The 13,318-nt window shown below is 38.9% G+C and overlaps 1 protein-coding gene across 1 annotated transcript; it reads right to left on the bottom strand.

Moving 5' to 3' along the window:
- Positions 1-3,225: 3,225 nt before the first annotated feature.
- On the bottom strand, positions 3,226-6,525 carry LOC148027831 (uncharacterized). Its single transcript, XM_087689543.1, has 4 exons — positions 5,399-6,525; positions 4,860-5,262; positions 4,135-4,689; positions 3,226-4,051 (listed from the first exon to the last, which is right to left on the bottom strand). The coding sequence occupies exons 1-4, from the start codon at positions 5,902-5,904 to the stop codon at positions 3,953-3,955; spliced, it is 1,563 nt and encodes a 520-aa protein (XP_087545669.1). The 5' UTR covers positions 5,905-6,525; the 3' UTR covers positions 3,226-3,952.
- Between the last annotated feature and the right edge of the window lie 6,793 nt (positions 6,526-13,318).

The following is a 13,318-nucleotide window of genomic DNA, read 5'->3' as shown; positions in this document are numbered from 1 at the left end:
GAGAGAGAGAGAGAGTGAGTGTGTGTGTGTGTGTGTGTGTGTGTGCGGAAATTCCAATGGGCACAATGTGTAACCGGCCTTTCCTTATTCAAATGTCATTGAAAGAATAAAGAATGAAATGGCAATGATGGGCACTCGCCACCTTCAATGTACATGTGTGAGGGTACTGTCAATGTAATGAATACACAAGCGGTTAGGCACGTGTGCCTTTATCCCCAACATTTTTTTATTTAGCAATTTGGAGTCTAGGATATTAAGAATAATGTTTTCACTAGTAAGAACAATCTTTTACCAAAAATTTTTAATCTAAATATAATTTGGTTGGGTGATTGATTGACTTAGAAGTCTCTATATTCCTTTACACTCGTCACATGATACTTATGCTTCTTTTCATTTGTGTCGTCGTCTTATCTTTGACTCTAAATTCTCTTTTTTACATTGTAATATGGATAGTAATTGTCAATTTTTACTTGGGCAAGGACATGCTTCAACATACACATTTTTGTGTCATGTACACACTATAGTACATCACAATGGGGGAATTATCCAAACAAACAAAACTTAGTTGGTACCATATGTACACACACATAGGCACATATGCATGCATGCAACAAAAATAAACCCTAACATTTACCTCTAATTTACCAAGTAAATCAAAAAAGCTATTGCAATACATTTTCAATCTAGTTTGATCAAAGCATTTGTTGTCATCAAATTGAACAATGTGTATCGATTACTATGCTTCTCATTGCACTTTTCAAAACAAAAATTATTTAGATCCTTTGATATGTATAGAGTTCTAGCCATTTTCTATCTTTAGACCTCTATACAATTGGCTTTCCCATTGTTGCCATCAGAGTGTGTTGGTCACTTTGTGTTTGAAACTATTACTACCAATGCCTCTAATGTGAACTTATGAATTGGATTAGTAGGCCCACAAATGTGGCATTGTCTTAAGTACGACCCAAGGGAAGTTTAGCACTAAGTGTAGGAAATGGATCCTTCACTCACCCCACCAGCTTCCATTTTGGAGCTTGACATTAATTGTGAAGAGAATGGTGACTTCAACAAGAAATGGAAAGCCATTGATTGGATAGTCTTTCTAACAAGTTTTTGTGAAGTTGAGAAAGTTATTATTCCCCCTTTTTCATATTTGGAAAAGAAATGCTATATTTGGAGCCATCCTCACTGGAATTACTAGAGGAGTTATCATTCTTGTAAGGGAAGATAAAACAATCTTGTCTAATCACCTATACCCCCAACTTGACTCAAATTACTAAAGGGTAGGAGCATTTCATCTAAAGGTAGGTTCATTCTTAAACTCTTGCCATCTTCATGCACAACAATTTCGATGAGGCCAAAGAGATTAACTAGTATTATCTTTTCTAATTTTACTAAGGCTTACAATAGACTTGTGGGAATTTTCATTTTCTTGGTCACATCAAATGCCTATAAAAATGTATATTCCTTAAGGCACCCTTAATCCCTTTACTATTTGCATTCTTGCAAATCTTTACTTGGGTAGTTTAAAGTGAGTTTGATAAATACAATGATAATACCTCTCTACCTAGTTTGGTTGATTATTATTAATACCAAGCACAATGAACAATTAACGTGTCCATAAAGTCCTCTCAAGAGATCTACTTTCAACTTTGCTTCACACATCATTGATCCCAATGAGTTGGGGTTAACGCCTTGATTAGGGATCCCCTAAATGATTAATTAACAATGCTGGCAAAGACACTAAAGAGGAAGAATTTTTAAGCCTTGAGCTCCCTTACTTACAAGAGAGGCACTAGAATTGGAGGAACAATTACTTTCGACAAGGATGGGACCAACTCAAATTCCAAAGGAGAAAAAGTATGGATTCATACAAAGGGAAACTAAGTATAAAATAATTGATGACGTTCTTTTTACAAAAGGAAATGATCTTATTCTTAGAAGGGTTCCATGGAGAGAGGAAATATATCACATCTTGAAAAGTAATCATCAGGGAGCTTGTGCAAGGCACTACGCATACAATCTCACCTTGCATAAAATCTTAACTAAAGGATGCATGTGACCAAGCATCTCAAGGGGTTCACTATTCGTATATCCTCTTCATCATGTGTTCAATGCCAATTTATAAATGTCCTTATTTGTGAATTGCACCTTTATAACAATTTCAAGATTAGCTTTAGTAGTGGATCCCATTATGTTTATAAACACATGTTTATCTTGTTACCATTAGTTTCAACCTTTTTCATATCCTTGTGTAGACTTTCTATAGAACAGTAACTACCCTCAAGGGTCCGTAAGATTGCTTGAAACCAGCTTGAAACATTCACACTATCCATTGTAATCTCCTTATTTCCTTATGTTTAAACTTTCTAAGTGGCCACAACCACCAACACATGATCTCAAAAATTCTTCCTTAAAAAAGATACAAGGGTTAAACTCCCTAGCTTAGACCTACTTGCCAACAAAATGGCATCCAAATTATGTTGTAGACTCTTTCTCCATCGTAAGGAAAGCCAAGCACTCGCCATACAAAGGAAATTCCTCTCTTCTCCAACCATAGGATGTCACGATGGTAAGGCCCTAGAGCCTAAATACTTCTCTAAAAGTCCCTTCAAACATAATGAAATGTTCCCCCTTAAGGACTTGTGGAATGCTTGGAACTATTTTACAACCACATATCCTTCTCCCAAAAATAATTTAAACTACCCTTGGGCTCACTTGAACTCTATTTGACACCTATAGCACAATATTATTCACCTTGTGGTAGAATCTAAAGATTAAACCAATGATAGAGAACGATTTCAATAGACAATTAAAATTTAGGTGAATAGATGCTATCAAAGCATTCAAAGTTTAGCTGACTTGGTCTAATCCTACTAACCTCGATAAGATGCGACCTACATCGAAGATCTGGAGTATATTTAGCTCTTCAAATTGAGGAAGCTTTAACCTCACCAAAATCACCAGCCTAATCCTAACGTTATGTATGGAAGCTATCAAAAAGAGGGGCCCTAACCAAGCAGTGGCCAAACGTGTTTCAAAATATACAGAGCACAGAAATTCAGCCCAGGATGTCCTACTTGCTTGGGATGATGCACCTTAAAATGTGTGGACTGAGTAGATAGCTCTCAATAGGAGTTGGAAATGGACTATGCCCTGGGTGCACAAAAGATATTGAAAACCATTCACCATGTGCAAGAAAAGAAGTTGTAGCTTCTCTTTGACATCTCAAAACAGTTCCAACCTCTTCAATTTAACAATAAAATAACTCTCCACACTATTTGTCAATTACAACATTGAGGAATCAAAATAACTCTTGGGCAGGAGAGTTGCAGAGTGTGCCAATTTCAAACAACAATCTGAAACTAGATGGTTACTCACTACCTTCTGGTAACAATTTATTGGCCAGCACAAGTTGTCGGCCTCCATGCTCAAAATACTTGGCATGGAAAAGGACAAGGAAAGATTGTGAAGAATACAATTCAGATACAAACTCGCTTCAAGTATACATGGAAAAAAAATATGTCAGTCAACTGTCAGACCTGTTTGGCTTCACCAAAATTGGCTATACAGAAGTTACTAGAAAGTCAATCCCAGCCCCGACAAAACTGTTAAAGAGATGAAGTGTCTTCAGGATCCCTTGCCAATATCCATACTTGGCTCGATAACAAAAAGCCAGAGAAATCACCAGGAGAGGCCAGTAAAATCCCAAGACATAAAACAAAAGTGTCAGTGTCCCATTATATCACAGGAGGATGAAAGCCCAAGAAAACCGACATCACCCTTTGCACTAGGTGAATAACGTGGGTTGTTATCATGCAAACCACGACTCTCGCAAAGGCAATTTGTAATTGAACAGCAAGTATTCAAGACTGCAAAAGAATAGCATAAATGCACAGACAAGAGTGCTGCAAGATGGCATCGTTCAATATGGAAGCCTCAGAAAGACAGATCAAGTAGCTATAACCATGCCTTGCATACATGAGTCTACCTTTATATCCATTAAGCCACTCTGTATATCACCTATAGTGCAGCACTGTCGCCTAGGAACCTACAACATAGATCAATACATTGGTCATAATTTTGACAACACAATCAACCAGAAATAAAGAAGCACATTCCCCCATTGCTTACCAGATACCAGTGCCAATCCAATGGTTTGTTCACCACACGAATTTCTTCCACCAAATCACGAGGGAAAGTATGGGACCAACAGAACTCCCTCTTTTTCATGTCATCAATGGCAGTGTGCCGCTTATACATGCTGACAACTAACCCCGTTCTCTCTTCGTAATGGATGTCTTCCAAGAAAAAGGTAAATGGCTGGTCACAGATAGATGGTGCAGGCCTAGTGTTGATGTCAAACTCAGCTTCAAAATCTAAATTGTTCCATGCCCGGAATGTTTTTTCTGCCTTTTGAAGCTCCCTGGGTGACACAATTCTGGGGTACACTTGCACAGCATAGCCCAATGAAACAGATATAGACAGTTTAGGCTTTGAATGATAGCATATGGATTGCTGCAAAAATGTACTAGGCTCTGTTTGCATTGCCTTCACCAAAAGCCTTAAGCTGTCAAGGGTACCAAGATTGGGGAACAAAGGGTCCACCACTTGTACATGATGCAAAGACACAAAGGGTGCAACGGGATGTGCTGCCAGCAAACCAAATGCACTGCCTCGAATATCCATCTGCAGACAGCAAGGTTGAATGAGGCAATATTTACTACAGCTCATTCAATGCAACACTACACTATAATCACTTCATATGCCAGATATGCATCCTCTCAAAAACCGTTTGAGCTTGTAAAATACATTTAAAGCATGGACTCTGAATAATGTTGGGGTGATGGAGAGCTTACCTGATGAAATCCTGGTTCTTTGGTGATGGGAACACCAAGTTCCGAAATACAAGCATGCAGACGATCATCACTGCCAAAAAGATGGGGATATCTTTGTATGCAATCATCAAACATTCCCACTAAGACCTCCGCTAAAGGATAGCTTATTGCTATACCACCTCCTCCATAAGCCATACTGTAGCTAAAAATAAAATTTTCCAAATGGCTTTCAGAATACCCCCCAATGTAAAACATTTCATTGGGATCATACTTGCTCAGTATTCTCAACAGGTTATCAGTGCAAAAAATTGTGTCGTCATCAGCAACCACAAACCACCGAACATCTGGCAGACTCAGTCTGAACATCTCCACAAGAATGCGTGCAATGCGGATTCCTGAGGGACTGCCTATAGGATGTGTGTACCTAAATTCAAGTCCCAACAATGCAACAAAAATTTTCTTATTCACCACAATACAGGTGATTATACTACAAGCCCATGAATGTTGCTCATACATTTATTTCGGATACTCAAATTTTCCAATTCAATGTTGTTGCTGACCTGAAGGAAGAAGTGTCCTCGGAGACCATTGGAATGGGGAGTTGGTCCCATGCCTCTGTCTCTAGAACGGGCTCATCAAGCCATACGAAGCCACGCATTTGCCTTGGTTTCCACCAAAGCTTGATGTACTCCTTGCGCTCAGGCCAAAGCTGTGCAGATCCACCAATGCCAAATACAATATTGCGGATGGAAAGGTAAGACTCGTTAAGCGGTTTCCGTGATGAGGAAAGGAAAAGGGAAGATGGAAAGGTCGGAAAGGGGTCAGAGTCCGAAAAGTCAGGGGGTTGCCATGGGAATGGCGAAGGGAACGAATCCACTGTTGAGGATGACGAGGCTCGGCTGTTGCTTCTGTGTGAGGTGCAAGCATGGTGGGAGGAGAGGATGAGGTGCAGCCATGCAAAGACGGATGTGAGGATAAGTGCTGCGACGAGCAGATATGTTCCAAGGGAGGACCGCGAGTGCGAATGTGGGGCAGGAGGAGTTGAAAGTCCTCCTCTAAGCATCATCTCTGCAGAGTCTTTGCTATGGTAGGATTATTGAACAAGGCAGTCTATGGCATTGGTCCACGGGGCATGGCAGAAATCACCAAAATCAAACCTCTGCAGAGTTTTTGGTATGATAAGATTATTGAACAAGGAAGTCTATGTCGTAGGTCCACGGCACATGGCGGAAATAGCAGAAATGGCCAAAACCCAATCTAAAAACCTGTCTTCATGAAAGTCCATCAGCTGAACCTTCTGATAGAAGCTTCGGGAGCTCCCACTAGGATTTCAGGACGATCTACATCACCGATGTCGCAAAAGCTGGAGGAGTCGATCTGAAGCAAGGCAGGATGGCAGGGAGCCGATCTACAGCGCCATTTCCAGACGAAGGAAGCGCAGGAGAGGCGAGCGGATTGATGCAAGACGAAGGTGCGAACCTGTGATGCTCCTTCCCGACCATTGATCAGTAAGAACAAAAGTGTTACCTGGACATGGCGATCTGCGCGGGCGGTGGCGTGTGAGAGGAGCGATGTGAAGCAGCTACTGCACAAGCAGAGTCGCTCCCTTGAGAATCCTGTGCGTTTCGTATATTTCTGTTTGGCTATGGCGGCCGGTCTCTAGAAGACAGAGCGAGAAGAGCCGGCAAAGACGACCAAGAGGAGAAAAAGTACAATAGAAGCTGAAGCAACCGGGGGGCCTCGGATGACCGGGTGGCCCGGTCGCCATTCTCATTCGCGCCTGGGAGTCCCGGATCGCCCGGTCACCGTCTAGATTCCGTAGAACCACTCACCTTTTCCACCTCAGACTCTACACGTTACTCAACAAAATGTACTCCTTTGTCCACGTCACACTTTAACAGACCGTTCATATGGTGCAATGGCACGAGCTTATAGAAGCTTGATTGTGGTTACAGAGGAAATATCTCTTGTGGTAGCTTATCTGATTAAGCACGCATACACACACACAACTGCCCTAGCAATGAATAGCATAACGATGATTGGTAGTTACTTATTGGAGGTCTCGACTCCTTGAGCTCCCAAGACTGACATTGGCAAGACTGAGGGCTCTATGGCGAGCCCCTCCTTTTATTGGCGTTGGAGGGCAGCTAAAGATCTTCTAGAATGTTCCATAATGACATCATCGATTATACAAGCGATGATATGGCATATCTTCTAGAAGGTTCTATGATGACATGGCAAGGGTGGGTTTGCATGGTTGGGTCAAGGATGTCCTATTAAGGGTGCATTTGCATGGGGTGTGGATTCATATGGCATGAGCAAGAATTAATCCATACACTTGATCATGGCATGTTCATGACATTGGCCCTATTGCAAGTATCACATGATTTTATATATTCCTTAACTCCTTTCCATATCTCGAGCCACCAAAAATCTCTTGAAATAAGCTCTAAGGTCTTATTAGCTCCAAAGTGTCTTGCTACTAGGGTATCATGGCATTGTTGGAGTACTTGGAGTCTAGGCTTTCCTGGAGGGATGTAATGCAAAACTTGAGCTAAGAAATTGGTATCCCAAAGGAAAAGGCATTGAGTGAGGTGAGTTTGAACTATTAGTCCAGAGCAATGTGGCAAGAATTGCATAGAGAGTGGTATTGTGTGAGTCCCCCACCCCCCAATTGCATGTGGGGAAAGCATATTGTTGATCCTCTAGGGGAATCCTAAGAAATTGGTAAGCTACATAAAGTAAGGAACGACATCAACATGGATGCTAGATCTTATGCAAAATACATGTGAAACAACCGTCTTACTATGTCCTTCAAGCTATGGTGGCCTTACTTTGGAAGATTAGTACAACTAAGCAAAGCAATCTTGGGGGCGATGGGAAATGGGTACACAGAGTCGATGTTTCTTAGTGTATGGAGTCTCTTTGCAATAGATACTTTGATTATGCTACTTGTGGCTTGTGCATCATCTATATGGGTAAAATCCTACGAGAAGACGAGTTTCCAAGGTGATTCATTAGAGTGTTCCAAGCGAGATGCTTCCTCGTACAAAATAGATTTCTTGGAAATGGCGTTTTACTAAAAGTCTTGGTTGGTTGGTTCAAAGAATGTAAGGAAGGGGAAATATAAGTACACAAGGAAAATAGGGAAAATATTGGCTATATGGCCAAGTATATAAGATGTATGGAGTTTCATTTTTGCATGATCAGTTAATGCAATTACCCCCTTTCATCTTCATCTTCTTGTCCTTTAGCTTTCACGCCTTCCCTTCTCTTTCTCTCTTCTTCTCCCTCTTTCTCTATTATGTCTATAGTCTTCTTCCTTTTCCTACTCTCTCCTAGGTCTCCTTCATTACAAGTGGTATTAGAGCCTTGGTCTTCGGTCATTTCTTCTTTCTCTTTCCTCATATCCAATTATATTTTACAAAAAAAAACCCTAGTCAACAAATAAGTATAGTAGGGACATGAGCTATAGGGAGTAGTGATGGAGTACCATAAGGTGATGGCAACCTTTATTAGAGATCTCATAGTAGCCATGGCCAAGTTGGAGGTACTCATGCAAAATTAGTAGCTCATTTTCAATTCCCAAGCCATTTTTGAAGGTACTTGACTAAAACAAGGGTAACAGGGCTTGGTAAAACCTAAAGATGTAGTTACCTTTCAAGGAATAGTCCTTCTTTCTTCCCTTCAAGCTTTCTTCTAAAGCTTCCATGGAGGTGTTGAGCAAAGAACCCTTCTCCACTCCTAAAGCTTGTCTTCCCTCACCAAATGGTTGGTTTTATGGCTTATCCCTCATCATATGAAGCAAGAGGAGCACCCTTTTTCCTACCACACAACCCACGAAGACCACCACAAGGCCTTGGCATAATTTAAGCTATTCAGAGTAGAGGTAATATAATAGCAGCTTCAAGAGGTACTTCCAAGCCTAGGGTGGCTTTACAAGCATAGGAGATAGTGCTCCTACTAAGCTTTTTGTGAAACCCATTTTGCCATTTTTAGAAAGGTTCTTTACATTGATGTGTACATGTCCTACTCTTGCAACTTGATTGGAGACGATTTTGGGATCTTATTTTGTTGGAAACAAAGGCAACATTTTTGAAGGAAGTGAATTTGGGACCAATGCCTATGCTAGTTCAAGCCTTGTGAATCCTTGATTGATCTAGCCAATGCCCACTCTAGACTTGCCAATAGGACCTATAGTAAGACAACCCCAAAGGGGTGTGCATTTGATTTCTTGATGAGCTACTACAAGTGGAAATACTCAAGATCAAATAGCCAAAGGGTACCTTTCACTGTTGTGGTGATGTGACTGTGATAAAGAGTTGGCCTTGTTTTGGAAATGCCATTGTTATAGCCAATAGACAGTAGGTTTCTTTCTTTGACTATCAATTTTAGCCTCAAATAGGCACAACTTGTATTATGAAATCTAAATTAAGAGTTATCTCTATCCATGAAGGAACTAACATCACTTAGTTCTTTGTCAGTGGTTGATCTGCATCTGTTCATGCAAATTCTATTGCAGATGTTGTTGTTGTTCCTCGGTAGAAATTGTATTCACATGGATGGATAGATGGAGACCAATGTAAACAATGGGGCTTGCTCTTGTAGGAGGATAGAAAGTGAAGAAATGTATTGAAAATCTTTTCTGTATAAATTCATCGTCAAACAAATAGATCTCAACTTTGAATAATATGCAAAAACATGCTTTTCAAGAGGAGTTAGACCTCTCACAATAGCTTCTTCTTTCCAAATGCTAGTAGAGTTGGTCATGGTCAAAAGTATCATGTTTAAATTTTCTTTTAATAATTAGGACCAACAAGCACCTTCTTTGTACATGCCATTTTAAAGGCCTTTTTAGAAACTAAGTATGTTTAATATTATGTTGATGATATAATTTTTGCAACTAATTACAAGAATCTATTGTTAGTATCTCAAGTATACTTATAAATAGTGACAAAAAGCAGGTATGAAAAAATGACTTTATTAGAATAGCTTTTACTTCAAGGAAATTATCATATATATTTTTTTCACCTCAAATTATTACTCATCATCAAAGGTGATCAGAGGCAGCCTTCACCATGATTTCATCAAATCCCAGTTCCTCATCTAGTAGAGGAGAAGTGGCAATGCTAATGTTAACATCCTCTCTAATTAATTTCATATGCTTTTGATCGACAATCGAACCCATATTGGTTTCATCGCACACACCAATGATGCACTCCCACTATGAGCTCATGATTAGAGGAGGACTTATAATTAAGCTCCCACCTTAAGCTTGGGATTACATAGGGTTGTGATACAAAGGCATCTATTGATGTAATGGCCGATGGATAGAACCATTCAACTAGTTGGTTATGTTTTGCTCATGTCCAAGGTACTTTCTATAGTTGGTTAGTGCTACCCAAGCAATCATTGAAATGTGGTAGCTAAGCTAGCCTGAGCTCTGAGATAGTGTGAAGGCTACCATAGCCAAGTTCCCATCTTCTAGCAATCCAAACCTTGGACTAGTGTGTCCAGTGCCAAGTTTATGCTAGAACGAGTGACATGATGTGTTTGTGTGGTCTTGCAAATCTTGGTGTCATAGGGAGCTATGACACCAAGATCCATGGAGCTTGCATGACTACAAGAGGTGCAAGTGGCTACCTTGACTACTTTGCTTTCAGAGAGGGCTTATGGCATTTGGACTTCTTCTTCAAGGTGCTTTCTTACTGAGGCACATCCAATGGAGTGCACGATGTTGGAGTATCCATAGTGTATCTTGGATATTCTTGTTCATTACTTGTTCACTTGTGCTCTAAGAGAGGGTGTTAGAAGTGGTCATATCACAAGTTCACAACCACCCACTACCTTATTTATGGGCACTCTCTTTTTCTTTATTTGGTAATTGGCCAACCTATTCTATGGTAGGACAACTCCTTTATTTTTGTATATAAAAGGAGGGAGTGTGGACACAGCCCATTGTCCATCCATCACACTTGTACTTATAGATTCTTGGTGTGGAGAGAGGGAGCTTGTGGAGTGTGTGAGATAGTGCTCAACCATTCTACTCTTGTCATAGTGGATTCCTATTCCCAGTTATATCTTGCACATTGTCTCTTATGTCTTTCATTATTCCGTTGCATGTTTTGCTCTTCTAACAGCAATAACACATCAAGCTTGAATAAGCTTCTTGCTTTGCAATCATGCTTAATTCTCTTTTCCTAGATTTGTAATGAGCCACTTGGCTCCAACTTTTTCTAGTTGTAGATCTTTTTCCAACTTTGAAGTGTAGTGGCAACAAAGTTAAATGGACATGGTGATAATAGTAAACTTGATAGCATGTATGTAGAGGTAGCAAGGTTCATGCATTAGGAGTACATGGTGATAATAGTATAATGGGCAAAAAATATGTTTTACATTGAATATCCTTGTATAATCCATATAGTACCCTAATTATCATTGTATAATCACTAATCTTTCATACAAAAGAATATGTTGTACCAAAGAATTTTGTATACAAAAGATAGCCTTCCTTATATGAGTTAGACCCCACAATATTCATATTCATAACGAAAGAAAGAATTAAAATAACTATAATTTGATCTCAAAACACTACAACTTTTATAATATCAATAAACCTATCTTTCCAACACTATAATCTTGAATAATATCAGTAAACCTATCTTCACATATGCTTAAATGCATATGAAATATTGCTATACTAATGAGGAAATTCCAACATATATTAATGCTTGAGTGCGTATGAACCACACCACAAAAAAACTATAACATATAAAAATTATGATAACAAAATAAAAGGGTGCTTGATTATGAGGCTTAACACCATCCAACTAGGATTGCAATCTCCATTGCATTTGGGGCATACCTAAGAATCTGTTTTTTATGTTTATATCTTCACCACGTTGAGGTTAGAGACATTGACCACAAAATGCAATGATGCATCAATTACACAAGACTACTTTGAGCTCAAATTTTTTTGCAATTTTGTGCATTCTCTTATGTATTCAATGCATCATTGCATTTTATTATTAATGCCTCCTAATTTTGTGATCATAATTTGAGTTCTATTCTTCAATTTTCCTTACTAAACATTTTAGATTCTATTCTTTTGGATTTTCCCCTACGCCTAAACAAATTAAAGATGTTATTATTATCTGTAAAGAAGTAAAGTTACTATTATATTTCATAGACATAAGTAGACATTAAACCATAACCATGCCATGGATCATTCTTATTTCCATAAACAATGGCACAAGGAAGCCATAGCTACAAAAAAATATGAAACTTTACTATGAAAAGAGAATGAAAGACACCTCTTGTTGGTGGACATAGATACTCACCTCCATGTATGGTGGGAGACACCAATGAGATCCTCAAGAAGATAATCTTTGAATCAATCATGTCAAAGTATACACAAAATGCTACATCTCTACCTTTTATAACTAACCCTAGTTCTCATGACTTAGGTTAATTTTCCTAGAGCTAAGACTAAGGTAAATGTGCTTCATGACAAGCCATTCTATTATGACAGAGTTTTGTCCTCAAAACTAAAGTATGGAGAAAACACAATGGAAGCTCCAAAAAAATAGCTCCACAAGATGTAGATCATGGTGAAAGAGCATCACAATGAATATGATGAAGATTGTTCATCAAAGGAGCACAAAGAGAAGATCAACAATGAATTAGCTCTGCAAGATCTAGATTATATTGAAAGAGCATCCCGATGAATATGATGAAGACTTGAAGGCACACAAATAGAAGATCAACAATGAATTTTTTGCAAACTACAGGAAACATGGCTAATGGTAGTAAAATGGACATAACTTTACATAGGTATCTTTAAATTGCACAAATGAAGCATTGTGAGAAAATAGACAATAATATGCATCTCTTTAAAGCATAAACATATAATTTTGGTTGAGTTGTGGTAGTTTAATTTGCTACAAATATTTAATATAGCAGTGGGTTTTGCTCACTAAATTCAATATATCTCCAACAAAAGCCATGGGAAAGAATCAAGATAGAATGATGGTTGCTAGGTGGACTCCTTTATAGACAAACCGCCCTATTTAATAAGATACTCTAGCATTGTACAACTCCTTAAAATGTCCTCTCTAATGACCTCATATTCATATATGATAAGACTGATGCATCTCTTTTTTATATACATGGAGTTGTCATTCCTTATCATTGAGTTTTCTACTCTCATTAGCAATAACCCCATGTGCTTGGTACAAAACAACCCCAATTTTTTGACTACTAGCATCCTACAAATGGTGAACTCCTTGGAGAAATCTAGATGTACCAAGATAGATGTTGAAATAGGAAGATCATTCAACTCATTGAAGCTTCTAGTGTGGTAGTTGCATCCCAAAAGAATGCCATGCACTTCAATCGATCAGTAATAAGTGGAGCCACTATAGGAGCATAATTCTTTATAAACCACCTATACAATGAAGAAAGTCTAAGAAATCCTCACA

The sequence above is a fragment of the Lygodium microphyllum genome, chromosome 12, assembly GCF_053477565.2.
Source record: "Lygodium microphyllum isolate KBCC chromosome 12, Lygodium_microphyllum_v1.1.10, whole genome shotgun sequence".
NCBI lineage: Eukaryota > Viridiplantae > Streptophyta > Polypodiopsida > Schizaeales > Lygodiaceae > Lygodium > Lygodium microphyllum.
The sequence above is the reverse complement of the archived record's forward strand: the minus strand, read 5'-3'. Positions and strand labels throughout refer to the sequence as shown.

Coding starts and splice junctions, on each gene's coding strand:
- LOC148027831 (XM_087689543.1), bottom strand. CDS start 5,904: ATGATGCTTAGAGGAGGACTTTCAACTCCTCCTGCCCCACATTCGCAC. Junction 5,263..5,398: donor GAGGACACTTCTTCCTTCAG/GTCAGCAACAAC, acceptor ACTTGAATTTAG/GTACACACATCCTATAGGCA. Junction 4,690..4,859: donor AAGAACCAGGATTTCATCAG/GTAAGCTCTCCA, acceptor TGCTGTCTGCAG/ATGGATATTCGAGGCAGTGC.